General features: G+C 40.8%; 1 protein-coding gene across 2 annotated transcripts; it reads right to left on the bottom strand.

The window, feature by feature from the left end:
* Nucleotides 1–213: 213 nt before the first annotated feature.
* Nucleotides 214–18,275, bottom strand: scn1ba (sodium channel, voltage-gated, type I, beta a). 2 transcript variants are annotated; one of them, XM_080426884.1, is made up of 7 exons: nt 17,363–18,275; nt 16,104–16,249; nt 9,419–9,585; nt 6,264–6,504; nt 4,467–4,608; nt 3,670–3,741; nt 2,836–2,961 (listed from the first exon to the last, which is right to left on the bottom strand). In XM_080426884.1, the coding sequence occupies exons 2-6, from the start codon at nt 16,228–16,230 to the stop codon at nt 3,675–3,677; spliced, it is 744 nt and encodes a 247-aa protein (XP_080283010.1). In that variant the 5' UTR covers nt 16,231–16,249; nt 17,363–18,275; the 3' UTR covers nt 2,836–2,961; nt 3,670–3,674. The 2 variants fall into 2 exon arrangements, with proteins under 2 accessions (XP_080283009.1, XP_080283010.1); XM_080426883.1 differs by lacking the exon at nt 3,670–3,741 and having other exon boundaries at nt 214–2,961.
* Nucleotides 18,276–18,748: the final 473 nt, after the last annotated feature.

The raw sequence follows: 18,748 nt of genomic DNA, 5'->3' as shown, positions 1-18,748 counted from the left end.
CAGATCATTACAACACAAGGCTGTGGATATTGTAAAACAAACACACACACACACACACAAACGTATGGCAGAAGATTATTCGGAAAATTAATCTGATTAGGTTGTGACAACTGATGCAAGGATTAGGACTTATAAACAAAATCTTCCCATGACCTTTATTTTTAGATCACATTTTGGCAAAACATTTCTCCACACATTCAGAGAAAACCAGTTATTCTTTGCTGAAGAAAATCCGGGGACAAAGTAGGCTGTTATCCAGAGCAATGTTTTCATTTAAAGGACCACCAATTTTATATGTATCAGATTAGGCCACAGATCCCCATTTGATAAGATTTTTTTCTGATACACCAATGTAAAAAAAACTTGTTAAGACATGATTGGTCTGATATGGTCTGTCATATGTTTCAGAATTTCTACTATGTACAGTTAGGTATATAGAGATATTTTTTAAATATCAAAATGTAGCTAGGCCCCCCCCCCCCCCCCCCCCCCCCCCGTTGAGAGCAACTAATGATCAAGAGCATGCTTGCTTGGTCAGCAGGATAATGTAATAAAGACCAGACATATCTCAGGAAAATGTTGTTGCAGCTCGAGTATGATTAGAGTATTTAATTCTCTGGTGTTTCACCCTCCCTCAAGCAAGCTCTAGACCCCATGGGTTGGAGCGATGGTTGGGCTCTAATTGGTTGTTGTAGTTGCAAAACCCATTTTGAAGGCCTAAAAATGGGTCTGAGGGCCTATGCATGCAAGATGGCAGTGTTATATTTCGCTATCTAGTGATAGCCAAGTGTAAATAATTGCCTGCCAAGGAAGTGGAGAAAAGGTAGTAAAGATTTATGTAAAGCTTTCCCATGTTCCATAGTCAGTCGGCTCAGCAGGTCCATGCCGGGACAAATTAATCGCACTACATTAACTCCTCAGTCAATACTCTGCATCTCAATGAACTACTTAATGTAGTTATACGTTCAAGTCCCTTTGAGGCCATGGTCAATCAGAAACGGATGGCTCACAGAAATATTAAATGTGTCCTATGTTAGAAATATCGGTTCTAATAATTAGAAATTAATTTGTCATTAATATTTACACTGATTATATAAATAATGAGTGAGGTGTTACTGTGTCCTTTATTTGGAATCGTATTGTAAAGTGAAAAGCATGGTAACTCAATAGTAATGATATCTGAGCAAATTATGTAATCAGTATTTCATTAGTTATTACAAAGGGCTGATAGCCAGTAGTCAGGCACAGTATGCCTGTGTTATGAGATTAACTAATTATTCATTATATAATAGTGAACAACCCCATTCATAGTTTGCTATTACTTACTGGTTAGTAACCTACAATACCTACAATACATGCAGTTAATTGCAATGCAGTAGTAGAGACTGACGTGTTAATGTAGCACTATTCATTTTCCCTGCTTAGTCCCTGCATAGTTACCTAATAACTATGGAAGAGCAGGTCAAGTGTTAACATGTTTCCATAGGCTTTCCTATAGGAAGAACACTGGACAGGTTTGTGGTACAATTGCCCATGGCAGCTATAGCCCTTATTTTCTAAGACAGACATCTGTAGGAAGGTTAAGCCACATTATAGCTTACTGCTTCATTACCATGCCTCCAAATTAAAGCTTAATTTTTGGTCTTGAGTGAACATATCAAGTGGCACACACAGGGTTGTGGTTAGCGGTAAGTATTGTCTTTTCAAATGTCACAGGAAGTCACACGTTGACTGCAGCCCCTATGTTTTGCTTGTGAGGCAGGATGCTGTATATGAAAGCTGTTATTCATATTAGCAGACAAAACATTTTGGTAGTTGTTTGCAAAAGCAAGGATTCTTTCTCTTTTTTTTTAGAGCTATGAAGAAAAGTACAATCTGGTGGCATTATTAAATGTTTGAGATTGTTGAGTTAATAATTATGCAAGTCACTTCTCTGTACCGATGTCAGATTTAATTACTCAGTGTAATTTAGAGAATAATTAAATCTTGAATTAATGAAAAAACATACAAAACATACTGCCTTTCTTTTCACTCTGTTGTAAAAATTGGTTTTCAACAGTTACTAACTCAAAATCAGAAAATGATTATGATCGGTATTTCAAAAAGTCTACTGCGGTGGCATTTCCATTAAATGACTTCATGATGTATGTGCGAACAGAGGTGCTTTGTGTGTCAGAGTTTATTCCCAGAGAGGAAGTAGGTCCAACCAAAGCGTACAGTAGGTCACGCTTTGGTTGGCCTCGGAAACCCATGCCTTTTTTTTTGACACTAGTGCTTTGTAGACAGATGCTGTTAAACCAGACCTGACGACAAATGCATACAATCATGACTTGAGAAGTGTTAACCACTGCAGTGTTAACCACTGCAGTGCTTTGGTAAAATGTACCTCCTAGTCGCTAATCTAAATGTGCGATGTGCGATATTTTTGCAGTTTCCGGGGGTGTAATCTACTAACGTTGAATTATTTCTTTTAAACATCTGATTAAGACGAACGAGAAGGTTGCAATGTACTGCGCAAGGTATTGAGTGATGAAAATGTATGACACTAACAACAAATGACCCAAACTGAAGTGAAACTACCTAAAAACTATATCCAGAGAACACGCCATCAGTGGTTTTGATAGGCTTTCTAAGCATGCAAGTGGTGAATATACAATGTATACTATAATCAATATATGTTGATGTAGAAGATCACCTTTGCATAATTACACAACTATATACAGCTCTCTCTCTCCTGTTGAACAACAGCCAATTCAGTTCCATTCTGTGACCGAGAATAGAATACAATTAAATCCTTCCTATCTCTTTTGCAGAAAGTCATGAAGAAAATCTGTGAGAGGAGTTTGTGTCCTGCGTGGTCCTCATCTTTCCCCATCGTTGAGAAGAGGGTTGTCGGAAGTGAGTGGCAGTGATGATGGAGATGTGACACTCCTCAAACTTTTCGATCTGTTTTTTTTCGATCTGCAAGAAAGTTAAAAACAGAAACTGTCAAAACAATAATAAAATTTAACTACCGGTACTCTACAGCATGTTTTTCTTTTAAAAAAAAGGACCACGTCACCAATTTTCAACCAATCTTCATGTAATTGGTCCTCACTCATTTTAATATCTGGTACCATTTCTGTCTACTAGGTCTGTGTCTCAGAAGAGGGCTGTGGACAGTTCAGAAACAGGCCTACCAGTGACACCATCAAACAAGATTTCTAACTTTTTTTCTTTCTTTTTTTTTTTTTACTTAATGCAAGAATAATGGCTGTAGTTTTTATTAGCTTGGTATTACCATGGATAATGTTATAGACAGGTTTCTGAACTGTCCACAGCCCATCAATGAGACGCAAAGTGAGTAGATAGAAATTGTATGATCTTATAATAAGCATTAGACCAATTATATGAAAATATAAGGTTATAAATGGGTGATGTGCTCTTTCAAAGAAAAGGAATAAACAAAACAGTAAATAAATAAATATGCTATACTTTATTTATTTTTAAATAGGTTGACTGAACAAATGCAAACAGTAAAGATAATGTAACAGCCTGCCTTAAGAAATGTCCAGTAAGTAAACATTACAGTTGAGTATCCACCACACGAACAAGATAATTGAACAGAGGAAAGTGCAGCCAAGAGACAAATCTGAAAAAAGAAATCACATACAGAGAATCCACACCTACCAGGGCTATTCTGCCACCTGCACACCTGCACAATTATCTTTACTCTCCGATGCTATAGCTAAATACTCCGCCCTGAGAGAGAGAGAGAGAAAGGCAGAGGGAGAAAAGTACAGAGGCAGGTGGAGGAATTTAGTATGAAAGTATGAGTAAAGTATGAAACTGAGACAATCAGTGGTTCTCAAACATTTTCATGTCAAAGACTCCTAAATCAAAATGATCATAAAATAGCAGATCTACAAGCTTGTGAGCTTGTAGATTGCCATTTTCGAATAAAGCCAAAGTATAAAATTAGGGTTACATTGTGTTTAAACTGTCTCTAAACCTCAGTTTGCTGGGGACCCCATGGACCCCTCCCTGGACCCCACTTTGAGAACCAGTGAGTGCAGTGAATAGAAACAACATTAGTGTGAAGTCATTTCAGCAGAGAAGAGAAAATAGAAAACTTTAAAAAAATAGATTGATACAGGCTCTGTATCTACTACTCCAAGAGTGTGGCATGCAGACGGAAACGAGGGTGAAACAGGAAGGAGGACGGTCAGGACATTTGGACGGCCCAGCGTGATCTGGAAATGAACAGGACTGGCCCGGCTAAGAGGCTGGCAGGGATGTGCGTATGTGTGCATGTGTGTGTTTGTGCGTCTACACGTGTCCATGTTTTGTGTACATGCAGTATGTTTGCATGGGTATATTCCTCTGTGTGTGCTTGTGTGTCTGTATCATCGTGTGAATGTGAATGTTTGATTTGCATGTTTTGTGTGTCGTGCATGTAGAGTGCTGTGTTTAAATGTGCCACTCACGCGCTCTCTCTTAAGGCTTCCTCTCCTTGCGCTGATATCTTTTTGTAGCAGTAAATCATCTCCACTAAAAGCCAAAATTGCAGCCCAATGATGGTGACGTACATCATGACCTCAGACAAGATGGATGCCATGCTCCGGGTGCCTGTACAGAGAGAGAGAGAGATGAACCAAAACACGGTAAGTAAGTAACAGAAATAAATGAAGGCTGGCCTGGGTATACATATTTATGGCATTAAAGGATGGTTTTCTGTTTAATAAAGCGATACAGTAGATCGTTTTTAAAACCAATCGATGCAGTTACTGTATCGTTACGGGCCTAATTTCTACATAGAATGGCTCAAATATATATATATATATATATATATATATATATATATATATATATATATATATATATTTCTTCTTTTTTTTTAAAGTTCTCCAGCATGTTGCTTCAGATCAAATAAGTCCTACCGCGTGGCCACAGGGGGACAGTGTTCTGCTTGAAATGTCACTATTTCAACATTGTTGCCAATCTTTACTCTGGCTAGAATAATGGCAGCATACTACAGTCAGTAAAGGTCCACACTCTCTGGTGGACACCTCCATTAATAACCATAACTTGTCAAATCAACCATGCCACATCAGAGCTTCGGAATTTACTTTTTGACTTTTTTTGAAACTCAGTTATAATCATACAATAATTATACAATTTTATAAGCAGACAAAGAGTTCGGTAATGAACACACACATTTGTGGGTCCATCATTAATGTGCCCTTGGTTTTGAATTATCCAGTTAATACTGTATACCAAAAGAGTACATGCATACAAACATACAGATAGGTAGCAATCCCATCTTGAGTGCAGAAATGAGAAAACGGACCAAAACAAAAATACCTATTCCTACACACAGTTTACCTTCAGCTCATTTGTGGTCAATATTTGTGTCTGGGAAGTGGGGTCATAAGAATGCCACTGTTTTTCCTTTTTCTCCTTTATAAATATAGCTATTTGTTGATGATGTGTATAGGATTTTTGTATAGGATTGGACGTCTAGTCAGTAAGAATACTCTGAAGATTCTTGCAGGGGCCCTCATACAAGGTTATTACGATTATGCATGCTCCTCATGGTATCACAACACCTCCAAGGCCTTAAAAACAAGGCTCCAAACATCCCAAAACAAACTAGTAAGGCTACTTCTTGGCCTCAATCACAAAACCCATCTAACCCCTGCTCATTTTGCTAGGATTGGATGGCTTAGGGTTGAGGACAGAGTACAGCAACTTGCTATGGGCCTGGTCTTCAAGATACACCACAACATTGGGATCCCCCTGTATTTGTCAAAATACTTCCAAAACGTTAATGAAGTCCACGATCATAACACCAGAGGCAGCTCCACGAATCATGTTCAACCCAGATTTGGCTCAACACAGGGAATGAACTCGTTCTCATGCTATTCATCAAAAATGTGGAATGCCCTACCAAAAGGAGTAAAGGAGTGTAAAACCCTACTCACTTTCAAAACTGCCCTAAAGATACACCTTCGGGAGGCTGCAATTCGAAAATGGCCCCTGTCTAAGTCTTAACCTAAAATCAAAAAAACCTTTCCAAGACATTGTGAACACAGTATTTGACTCACCCAGACACATGACTTATTCAATTGTCATTTAACCCCTGCGCCATTTGAATGTTTAAAAATACAACGTTTGACATACAACACCCTTTGCAACAGTACATATGTGGTATAAAGACCTATTGTAGGATTCTATAAAAATAAAAGGCTTTTGGAGAATATCCCCGGGACCCAAATGCTTACGTTCTGGCACCACTCTGAGTTTGACGACCTTGGTGGCATTGGTGTTGTACACATAGGTCCCGAAGTTGAGGATGCGACTGAACAAGCAGCGGTAGGTTCCTGTGTCATTGAAGGTCACATTGAGGATGTAGATGGAGCCGTCCTGTAGGTCGCCGTCGGTCCGCTTGCTGCCGTTCCAGGCCAGGCGCTCATAGAAACGTTCATCCAGGATTTCACCGTCCTCATACTCATATCTGTATATCTACCAGAAAGAAGTTTTGGATCTGTTACATTGCATATGGTTAGTCATCGTGGTGTGCTAAGCCTACTGCCCTATATCTCTCTGTCTTGAGTTTCTTATTATACCCTACCTGGTAGGCTATAAAAAAGAGTTCACGGTAAGTAAGTAAATATTAGACTAGTACAAAGTCTAATATATTTAGTCAACTAAAATGACTAAACATGTTGGACTTTGTAGTTAATTGGGTATTGTTCTAGCCTGGTAAACCCCCCTCCCTCCGGAAATCTAATTTGCATTAGTTGGCTGTGAAACAAAATGTGTGTCGCAAGCTTCTTCCATTTGACGGAGTCAGGTTAGTATTGTTCCTAAATGAAGTCAAACCCGTCAAGAACAGTCAATTGGTCACAAAACAATAATTTATTATTTCACCATCTGAACAATTTCTTAATGCGAGAGTAAAGGCAAATAATCTGGCATCATTTAAGTTATAAGATGCTGGCTCTGATTTAATTAGGCCGTAGAGCGATTTAATTCAATATGGATGTGATACGGCTACATGCATTTACTGTACAGCATCTCACTGTAAACACATTTCCAACTAAAGGAGGATCCAAAATAAAACAAGACAAGAACCTAAACTAATTCCTGGGGTTTAAGAATACAACTCTTTAAAACACCCACAATAATTGTTACATTTAGCTGAAAACATACCAGTTGTTCCCTTGGTGACGTGTGAACACTGCATCTTCCTCTTAACTGATGTGATGGGCGCCTGAATCATGAGTCACTAGGGGTGTTTCACGAAACGATACGATACGATATTGGACTCACAACATCGATACGATACGATATATGGCACTTTTTTAATATGAAAATATATGGGGGGGGAAGCAAATGCAAACAAATACTTCTGTTTTTCCATTATTATTATTATTGCAATATTGTTTTTTTTACGATATTTCCCCCCCAAAACGATACATATCGTCACAAAAACGTATCGCGATATATCGCGGGACGATATATCGGCACACCCCTATGAGTCGCAATGCTAACTGCCTGCCTAACTGGTGACCTCTGTGCTCTCTGTGTCAATATCTTGGGTATCTTGGGTCAATGATCTATCTAATCCCCACCTGTCCTTGGGTTTTGTTTCAGTACAGTCACACAGCTGGTGTTGCTTTTCCTGGAGTGTGGAAGAGCACATAGCTCATTCATTTCTGGCTATTTATTCTATTTGTCTCTGGGTGTGATAAAGGCCTGACTAGGCTTTCGTAGCCGTGTGTTTGTTTTCACGTGCTTCTCACTTGGGTGTCGGGATGTTTCTCGGCATATTTCACGGCGATTGTACAGGTGTCGACACACACGCCCTATTCAGCCTCGATCGGTACCCCTCCCCCACCCCCTCTCTGAAAAGGCAGTTTGCGTTTCAGTTTCCACGTTAAAAGAACAGAAAAACAGCCATCAACACAACCACCTCCCCCAATCCACCCCACCAGCCACTCATCCTTCCTGACGACTCACCCAGCACTGGTCAAGGCTCCAGACCTGACCACGGCACTTTCTGCTAAATTAATGTAATCTCAATGACAATAATGAGACTCTCATCCACTCTGACATAATGGACTGCGGCTTAGGCAAGGCAATGAGAAGGTTTTCCAGCTGACATAGAGGAAAAGAGCCTGCCATGAAAGATGCATGGCACTGCACTCTCTTCATGATAAATGCATGGCAGTCATTTCACCAAAAGGGAAGAGGAGACGACAAAACTCTGTTCCACTTAGCTGTGTATAAGTGGCTCCTGTTATTGAGTTGTGTTTTCAGGTGTCATGTAATTGGTTGAAAGACACATGGGAATGAGACAGCTGAGTTTACTACCTATCAGCATTCATTTACATTTGAAAAGACAACATAAGCGTTTGATTCACCTCTTCCATATATATCTGTCATTATTACACGGCTTGGTTGAATGCTTGATTCTGATTGGTCAATCACTGAATTCAGCGGTGTGTTATTTCTGGATAATGACCACTGAGCTCAATAACAGACCTCTGTCTAATCAAAGGCTCAGAGCACCTGGCGGCGCTGTTTGATTTGATGCCGTATCCAACACGACAGCCATGTGAACAAACGCACAATGTCATTTACAGCTAAACATTGCTCTCAAGAATGTTTTTGAAAACATTTGAAGCAGAAATAGACAATGCAGTAACTGAGAATGTATTCTATTTGATCAACACTTCCTGTTTTCCGAGGCGACTGTGTTGTGCTGGACGGACGGCCGCACCTGGCATAAATTAATGGAATACTTTCATTACCTCGGCTTCGCCTCAGGGTTTAATCAACCTGTCAGGATTTATTTCTCAACAATGACGGCTCGCCGTCAATTATCCCTTGCGTAGTAAACAGTTGACTGTAGTTGCATTTACCACCTTATTAGCAAGAAGGCTAATCTTACTTAAGTGGAAGGAGAACTCTCCTCCGACCTTCAATCACTGGGTTAATGATGTTATGAGTCACCCGAAGCTAGAAGAAATATCAAACATTCAATGATAGGTTCAATGGCCAAGTTTTATTCCAAATGGGAACATTACCTTGTTTATGTGCACTGCATTGATGTTATATCATTAGAGTGATCTGCATTGAATGCCTATTCTGATGTGGAGTTGGACCAATATGGTTATTATTTTTATTAGAAATGTATTTACTTTTAATTTGTGTGTGTGTGTGTGTGTGTGTGGGTGTGGGTGTGGGTGTGTGTAAATATATATACTATATATTTTGATTTTATGTATTGCATTCTGTTTTTCTCAATTCATATCAGATCCAACCCCACAAGCCTAAACTTCACACCACAACTTCACGAGCAGCTTTGTGAGGAGGCTACTCACTAAACACATCTCTGAACAGTCTGTCTTGAGAAATAAGCTATACTCACATGAGTGTCCTCTTTCTCATCTACAGCCTTGAAGTACCAGTCAACAGTGGCGGTCGCAGGCACCTCTCCCCTCATCTTACAGGAGATACAGCCCATCTTGAAGCCTCCTTTGTACACGGCCTCTGTGGCCGAGTCGACTTCCACGCAGGCACCATGGCACAGGGAAACTAAAGTATGACAAGGATGGGCAAGATGTAGTTAGAAAGGGCCATTTTGGTTTTCCTCTATTTCTACAATGATTTCGTTTTAGGTGGTCAATGGTCATCATCCTTTTTTTTTCATTTAACCTTGGATGCTGATAAAAGGAAAAGATCTTGTGTTTTCCAATAACATATTACTTGCAGGCAAACTGGCTCAATTTTACAAAACAATGCTAATTGTTGTGATTATTTGCGTGCTTAATCCCATGGGCCATAACATGCTTGTTTTATGGAACAGGGCATAGCGTTTACTCTTTTTTTTATTTCCACTCATTTCATGATATTGTTTGTCTTGACTTTGGTTCATCATTTTAGTTTTAGGGGTGTTTTATATTTAGACAATTTCTTTTTTGTTCACTTGAGAAACTGAGGGGAAATAAACAGATTGCAGTGAGCAATACTCTTCTACATTTCCTTGCAGCGTTTCCTCCAGAAACTGAGCTAAATTCATATATAGAAGCTTGAGTCTATATATGTCATCAGCATCATCATCATCATGACACATAACTGCTCATCGGCCATAGAGAAACACACCTGTAACTCCAAGAGTTTCTCTCTCACACTGCACCCTGCTGTTCCCACTGAGGCCTCAGCATCGATCTCAACCAATGATCTTGTGCTATTTTCAACTTTGTCCTCTGTGGACGCTTTTGATTTGATTCATAAGAATGGGAGGGGGCAGGTTGGGTGAGGGGAGGGGCAGGAAACACATAGCAAAACTGGTCAGAGGAACGGTGGCTCTGAAAAATCATCCGTAGTTTGGCTGAGATTGATAAAGACTGCATCATTACACTCCAGAGAAGTGGGGGCAGACAAGGAGAGAGTATTTACTTCTAACATATACTATTACTACGCTAGCTGAAACCAACTATTTTCAAGTTGAGTTATTTTTGGTGAGTGACACTGCCGTGCGATGAAGTAAATCTGACTTAAGGAGTGAAGGAAGAGAAAGAAGGAAAGACTTAGAATAGACTTTCTATTATAACTATTATAGCTATTTCTACCAAAGCAAGGAGAGGCAGAAGGGACGAGGTTTCTGATGCACTGGAGGAGAAGAGAAAACAAAGAAAGGGAAGAGCAGAGAGGAGAAATTTAAGAACACAACACAACACAACAGCTCTTAGGCAAACAGGATTTGCAAACAATTCAAAGTATTCCTTTTAGAACGCAAGAAGGTTCAGGCATTGTTATGTTTATTTTATTTGATATGGACAATGGACATCACAATCACATTGGACAAAACCAGATGCATTGTTTAAAGTGTATGTTCAACACCTGTCCACAGGAAGCTTTTCTAAAATCACTAGAACGTACATTTATTCTTAGAAAGTACTTTACATAAAAGTCCATTTTACAACTTACTGTCCAAATTGTAAAAACCCCACACTGCATCTCATAACTCAAGCACTTTTTTTGCAAAAACTGTTTGATCCAGGCTTACAAGACAATTCCATCACATCAACTTACACTACACGAAGAGAGCAAAACACAGAGGTTATGGAGTTATGGAGAAAGAGAAAGTACAGTAAAGATAGAAAGGCACAGATTGAAACAGGAACTTGGATATTCCATGCATATAAACGCCTATAAGGGTTTGAGATGGCTGGTATATTGACTGCTCACAGAGAGGGAAGTGGGATCTGAACCAGCAAGCTGAGTAGACGGGACAGGTGAAGGCACGACAAAGAAAGAGGTTAAGGATAGAGTGTTCACAACACACAGCGTGCAATATTCAAATCCATTGCTTAATCTGTGGATGACTGGTTTTCAGGGTTATGCAATGATATTCCACAAACTGCAGATTAGGAGATTTTACTGATGGGGCGGGGTGTGGGCTAATCCCTCATATCTGCTACAGTATATACCCCTCGGACTGCCACAGCCAAAAACGAAAGATTTATAACCTAAGCTGCACAAAACGATAACCCATCACCACCGGGTTAGCTGACTCAGATGCCTAGGAACATACAGATAGGGTGGAGGTTGTTTGCTTGAACCAACTTCAGAGACAGATGAGGACAAAATCCGTTTCCATGCTGGGATTGCCACCTGTGTACAGTGACGCATGCATGGACACGCACACACATACAGGACAGACAAGTAGAGATGCACGCACGCGCACACACACACACACACACACACACACACACACACACACACACACACACACACACACACACACACACACACACACACACACACACACACACACACACACACACACACACACACACACACACACACACACACACACCCTGGGGGAATGCCAAGCATCCATGACATTTCCCCTGACAGCAAGCGAGCAAGGAACTTTCCATTGGAGTGAGTAGGTCTACAGTAGGTCTGTTCCATTTTACTCCACAAAGCTGTCACATCCAGAACAGCTGTCACATCTAGTGAAGTGACAGCAGTAGCAACAACAAGCTTGGGGATTTGTTGACTCTGAGCTCCAAATGGGCATTGTCATCTTTCGTTTATCCATGTTACATCTCTTACATCTCAACAGTCTGGGTCTTCTAACTTAAATAGACAGTAGGTATTTATTTTCACAGATGAAGTTGCATTGTCTTCCTTTATTTGGATACCACATTCCTTGCATGCCATGTATGTCCTTCTAGAACGACTTTCTTCCTTTTTAAAATCAAGATTAAATGAAAAATATATTTTTAACCCTTTTATTTCATATCAAGCACCTATTTAACAATAATGCCCCAAAAAAAAGAATCTTTGTAGTCTTATATCAAAATCGAATAATATTTTCTTTCTGCAAAACAAAATATGATGTATTTTGTAGGCTTGAACCAACCAATTTCAACCAATAATATCATGACATCCACCCATCAATCAATCTTCAACTGTAATTCTCCATGTTTGTTATTATGGCAAGCCCACTTCAACATTCTGTTCCACCTGCCTATCCATTTAATCTGGACTTTAAGAAGCACTCCTGTGCTGCTTATGCAAATATACTGTAGAATATCCATTCAATCTGGACTTTAAGAAGCACTCCTGTGCTGCTTAGGCAAATATACTGTAGAATATCCATTCAATCTGGACTTTAAGAAGCACTCCTGTGCTGCTTAGGCAAATATACTGTAGAATAGAGTGAATAGTAATTAGCTTTTTGGTGTCAGTAAAAAATAAAATAAAATGTTTTTATGTTGATTGATTAATTCCATAAGAATGAAAGGTGGTCCGCATTTCTATAGTGCCTTTTAACCAAAGCTCTTGTGCTCTATGTGCATAACATTTCATTACATTCACACTTTTTGCTTGACAACATATATTTTTTCTAGAGAGTGACGCTTTTAAAACACAAATTTATTTCGTCATTTCGTTCTTTCCTTAATTGTTTCTTTCCTACTTCCCGTCTTTCTTTCTTTCTTTCGGATTCTGTCTCTTACTGAACAATTCACAGAGCTGTATTTTGGACGAGTTCCTTTTAGCACAGTGCAGATTGACTTAATTTGTACATCATACTCTGTCACATGGTTATCTTGATGACACTGGAGGTCTTCACAGCCCTATTTTCATAATTAAATTCCCCCCCTCCATCAGCTACAAGGCACCCTGGACTTCCTTCCTATCCTCTGTGCCACAGCTGGAGGAACAAGGCTAATTTGTGTGTGTGTGTGTGTGCGTGCGTCTGTCCGTGTCTGTGTGCGTGCGGAGAGAATAGGAGAAAGAGTTAGTGAATAAGGGACATGCAGCAATGGCATGCAATTAGATCACGACACTAAAGTGCATTAGTGACGTACGATACATCCCCTTTGTGGCGATTTATTAGATCTGACAATCAAAATGATAGAGTTAAATGTCTAAGTTAAATGGCGTTTATGACATTAGACTCTACCACTGAAGCATACTGCATAGTCTTACAATAACCACAATTGGGGCCTGATTGAAAGATCATCTGTGCATTCACATTCCTCTTGAGATCGGAGGCCACTCGAAAGATGCCTTTGTTTGGACCACCTGCTGCTAGTCACCACCCACCAATATAGATCCATCCATTCTACAACATGATGACAGAGAGGCTTACAACAGAGGCTTGTACAAGCACTGTATACGGTGATGATGACATAAGTCATTAACCACGTATACCCTACAGTATATACTGTACTTCATTGACCGGGGTCCCCCAGGGATCTATCCATGGCACCCTGTTTCTTCCCTCTACACCAAACCTCTTTGGCGAAAATAGCTGATCTCCAAGCTCACAACGCTGTCACCTTGTGATTGGGAGCTTAAAGAAACTCTAAAAATCAAATTTGGTACATTAGCTACATAAGACATATTAAATAAGAATGACCTATGAACAGATGGCGTTGGCCTTTTTGGCAGTTTGGCTTAATTGACGAGACATATCTCCTTGTTAAGAAGATGGCAATATCCAGTATCCGGTTATCACTGACCACCTTTTCTGCTGTCAATTTGTGTTTTCCACCATTTGCTGCCTAAATGCTTCTATGTCGATGCGGCTGCCTTCACCAAGGCTCTCAATTAACCGCACTGGGTTTTATGAGCCTTTGCACTGGAGGGGTGACTCAGTCCATTGATCGGGATGGTTTATGGTATGTCATATGAGGAGCAAAGGCAGGAGCACTTACAGTATGCCTATTGCCTACACTGTAAAATCCTGAATGTCAATTTAACTCTTGAGTGTAAAAATGGACCCCCTACAGATCCATGTTTACACTCTCAGTCAAATTGACATTGATTTTAAAGTGCATGAGATTGCTGCTCTGATTTAGTAGATCTAATAGCTGAGCAGGATGGAGACGGATGGAGCAAAATATGGATTTGAGGTCCACACACGCACGCGCACGCACGCACGCACGCACGCACGCACGCACGCACGCACGCACACACACACACACACACACACACACACACACACACACACACACACACACACACACACACACACACACACACACACACACACACACACTTAATCGCATTATTGTAAATGTATAGTCATTGTGTTTACAAATGGCAGCATTGTGAGTTTCATAACAGTCTTGGGCTTGTCTTGAGTCTAAATATGATTTCAGATGAAAAATACGGGAAGTCTATTGATACTTAGTCACAAGACTATGTCGCTCATTATCAAATTGAGCTTTTGACAAAGTTGTGTTCACCATGCAACACAGTATGATGAATTAACACTCTCAGTTACAGACCTGTAATGGTATCAAATGTAGGTCTGTGGCCTAATGCATATCAAAACTAGAAAAAGTACTCCTCGGAGCACAGGTCTCCGCCAGGTCAGGTAGGTTATTGTGGGCCAGCAATGTTCGGAATTTGGAGGATGGAATATGAAAAATCGGACAGAACGTCTTGATCACTTGACTATAGAGATAATGTTTACCGATTTGCGTGATGTTTGGACAACATTTGTAGGAGTAATATTTAAAAAATTGTTGAGCAAAATTCTGCCTCCTGGTGGCGCTATAATAGGGCAATGTAAAAGGGTGGCATTTGTTCCTCAATGTAGCACGAATGTGCGTGCAAAGTTTCACCGCAATCGGACGCTCTGTTCATGATTCGCGGCATTTGGTTCAAAACAGGCCACTCCTGCAAATTTTGTCAATCGTAGCCAATCAGGATGGAATATGAAAAATCAAACAGATCCGTCTTGATCACATGACTATAGAGATCATGTGTACCGATTTGTGTGAAATTTGGATAAATCTGAAGGCTTAATATCAAAAAATATGTTCTACATAAGTCGGCCTCCTGGTAGCGCTATATGGTAGATGTGAAAAATGCAGGGCAAAGGTTTTTCCTTGGCCTCTAGGGAGTGCGCATACAAAGTTTTACACAGATCGGTGCAGTTATAGGTAAAAACACAAATTGTGTTTTTACCTATAACTGCACTGATCTGTCTAGCAGGAATAGATGCCATGTTACTGGCTTGGAATTTCAAACAAACTATTACTCAAGGCTGTTGTTCAGGCTAAGCTTTTCCACACTGGCTAAAATGCAAATGAACGCAAGATATATGGCTAAGTGTTTTTTGCTTGAAAGATGTTGATTAAATGTGCATGAACTATTGCCGACATTCCCGTTAGCTGGATGACATTCGGGGAATACTAATCAAGGCGCATATTTGTATTTCTGCATGTGTGTGTTTGTGTACGTGAGAGTACTGCTTCAATTTAGATTCTGCCACATGGCCTTATCTCACTGCTCTGCTTTGAAATGAGAACACCTGGTTAAAGCTTTTAGTGAACAACCCTGCACAATAAGGGAAATGTACTTCACAAATATTCACACATGTGTACACAGTACACACAAATGAATACAATGAATGCATATGAGCACATAGTCAATGTTTACACACGCACGCACGCACGCACGCACGCACGCACGCACGCACGCACGCACGCACGCACGCACGCACGCACGCACGCACGCACGCACGCACGCACGCACGCACGCACGCACGCACACACACACAAACCCACTGCCCCACTCACCTTGCAGCACCAGAATGGTCAGATGCAGCAGCAGCAGCCGGACTTCAGACATCCTCACTGGGGGAAGGATTGGCCGCACTCGATGCTGCTGGAACACACACACGCTCTCTTGCACCCTCTCACACATTCACGATCACACTCTCATGCTGAGGAAAATGCAGAGACAGACATGAGGCGAGGTCTGTGCGTCTCAGGTGTGCGAGAGCAACAAGAGGAAGCACAGAAAAAGCACTTTCACTTCAGAGATACTTAAGCCACTCTCACCCACCCTCCACTTCCCACCCCGGAAAATAGAAAGGTCATGGAGGAGGTCCGTTCTTTCTTCAAGTCTGCTGTTGGTGACACTCGGGTCACTGTCAGATTATCCCACCCCCCCTTTCTCTTGCTCTTATCACCCCCCCATTTCTCTTGCTCTTACTTTATGCCAACAGAGTGTTCACTTGCCACTGGAAGTAGTCCAGTAGTAAAAGGTGGAGTTAAGGTGTGGCATGCAAGCTTATTATCAGCAATTTCACACCAGAAATATGTGGCAGGTGGTTGGTGACACTCCCACTCAACTTGGACAGAGAGAATCCGTAATTCAGATGCTTCAGTTTGGGAATCTGTGTGCACTGTTCTGAGTGTGTAGAGTTACCACTGGGGCACCCCAGGGCCTCAGATATCATGCTTCTCCTTCCGCCTTTGTTAAACTATTTATAATCCGCCACCAGAGAAGGTGCTAGAGTGACACACCCTTAGTTTTATGCAGCACTTGATGATTCTAAATTACAGCTTGATGATTCTAAATTACAGGGTTTTATTCTTAGGCTGATGAGATTGAGGATGATGTTACAGGATCTGGTGTAATCTGTGCATAATAACGGAGCTTGAGTGAAGTACAATTCAAACTCAGTGACTAACCTATAGACCCCTTAACAGACAACGTCACACTGGTTGCAAGCGTCATACTGGTTGCAAATGAAACCCATTCTGTCAGGTCTCGCTAAGCAGCACTAGCCAACACACAAGAGAGGGTTGCGCACCCCGAAACAACAGGTTGAGAATTGATTGCATGAAACAATCACCTGTGCATCCAGTCTCAATGTTGGTAAACAAATAATTGGTCTATATCTACTTGAATACATTCTGTAACACTTTCCTGTCCTTCCTTCAACATTAACTATGACATGAGAAAAAGATGGGAAAGGCTAAAAAGATCAATATTACCACCAATATTATAGTTTTATTTCTATAACAGAACCATAAGCCATGTAACCTACCTCTTGAAATATGGCATATGCAGTGATCTAGTGACAGTCTCTTGTAGGCTACGTTGAGATGATTATACAGTTGGTTTCAGATTAAAACAATATATATTTACATAATATGCCTGCCTTGCACACAGGAGGTTACGCCATATCGGATTATTTGTTATCTTGTCCAGACCAGTTATCATAGCCTTCTACCACATCGGTCCGAAATGCCATTCATCAGAAAATTAAATAAAACGGCATAGCCTACAGTAAATAATCAATAGGCTAGTAAGTATTTTTCAATGTTTTAAAATGTGAAATATGAAATGATGCATTCAAGAGGTGCCTATGTGTAACTACACTAGAACACCAATAAGAAAGCAATCAACTCGGACGAGTGTAAAAATCCGGACACTTTATCCTAATTAAATAAATTGGTTGGCAACTTGGCAGCCGTTTGTCAATGATTTCCCAGATATGGTGTAAAACCTCCTGCTCCACTAGTGTAGGCTACTTAAAAATGCTATTGAAAATCTCGTTAGAAATCCTTTTCTCTCATATGTTCTTCTTTGTGATAGTATCGCTCAAGTCTTGTCCCATTAAATGGTTTAAGGTGGTAATTCCTGTTCCCAGTCAGTCAGATGGTCCGTTCCGTCACATCGGCACCAACCAACCTCTGCTCCGCTGCAGCCTGAGGCGAAGCGTGGCTTCAATGTTTGTACTCGAACAAAAGAAAGCCCTTCTACTGTCGCTGCTAAAGATGCAGACGCGCTTTGAAAAAATGTAATGTCTGTCCAAGATCCATGATATATTCCTTTTTGGGGAAAGGTGACCGCGGCGTGAAACTGTAGCCTAGACGTGAAACTGAGGCTGTATGGACCAGTGTAAGGATCCAGCGCTGATCAGCCTGTGGGGATGATGATGATGGGGGAGGATGATGTCTGTGGGAGGAGGAATAGAGTGAGTGATGCATTGCAGCAGTGAGATGAGGAGGAGGAGAGGTATGTAGCTGTTGTTATGGTAACTGTTTTTATTGCCTGTGTCATGTGTGTGTGTGTGTGTGTGTGTGTGTGTGTGTGTGTGTGTGTGTGTGTGTGTGTGTGTGTGTGTGTGTGTGTGTGTGTGTGTGTGTGTGTGTGTGTGTGTGTGTGTGTGTGTGTGTGTGTGTGTGTGTGTGTGTGTGTGTGTGTGTCTAATACACCTGATGATGTTTTTGTTGACACCAGGCAGTCACAAGGAGGTCCTCATTATGGAAGTGAGCTGTTTTTCATTTGTAGCCTACATGGACCAGGCTTCCCAACTGATGAACAGATACTTAGAATCATAACAAACTTACAGATGTACGTTATGCAAACTCATATTTGGAAGCCTGGGCCATGTATATAAACTGACCACGAGTGGGCTGACAATCGC

Source organism: Gymnoscopelus braueri (genome assembly GCF_963280865.1).
Source record: "Gymnoscopelus braueri genome assembly, chromosome: 4".
NCBI lineage: Eukaryota > Metazoa > Chordata > Actinopteri > Myctophiformes > Myctophidae > Gymnoscopelus > Gymnoscopelus braueri.
The sequence above is the reverse complement of the archived record's forward strand: the minus strand, read 5'-3'. Positions and strand labels throughout refer to the sequence as shown.

Excerpts from the sequence above, each read along its gene's own strand:
- scn1ba (XM_080426883.1), bottom strand. The coding sequence starts at position 16,230 with ATGTGTGAGAGGGTGCAAGAGAGCGTGTGTGTGTTCCAGCAGCATCGA. Across the intron at positions 6,505-9,418 it reads ATGAGAAAGAGGACACTCAT|ATATACAGATATGAGTATGA; the intron begins GTGAGTATAGCT and ends TCTTTCTGGTAG. Across the intron at positions 4,609-6,263 it reads ACTCAGAGTGGTGCCAGAAC|GCACCCGGAGCATGGCATCC; the intron begins GTAAGCATTTGG and ends CTCTCTGTACAG.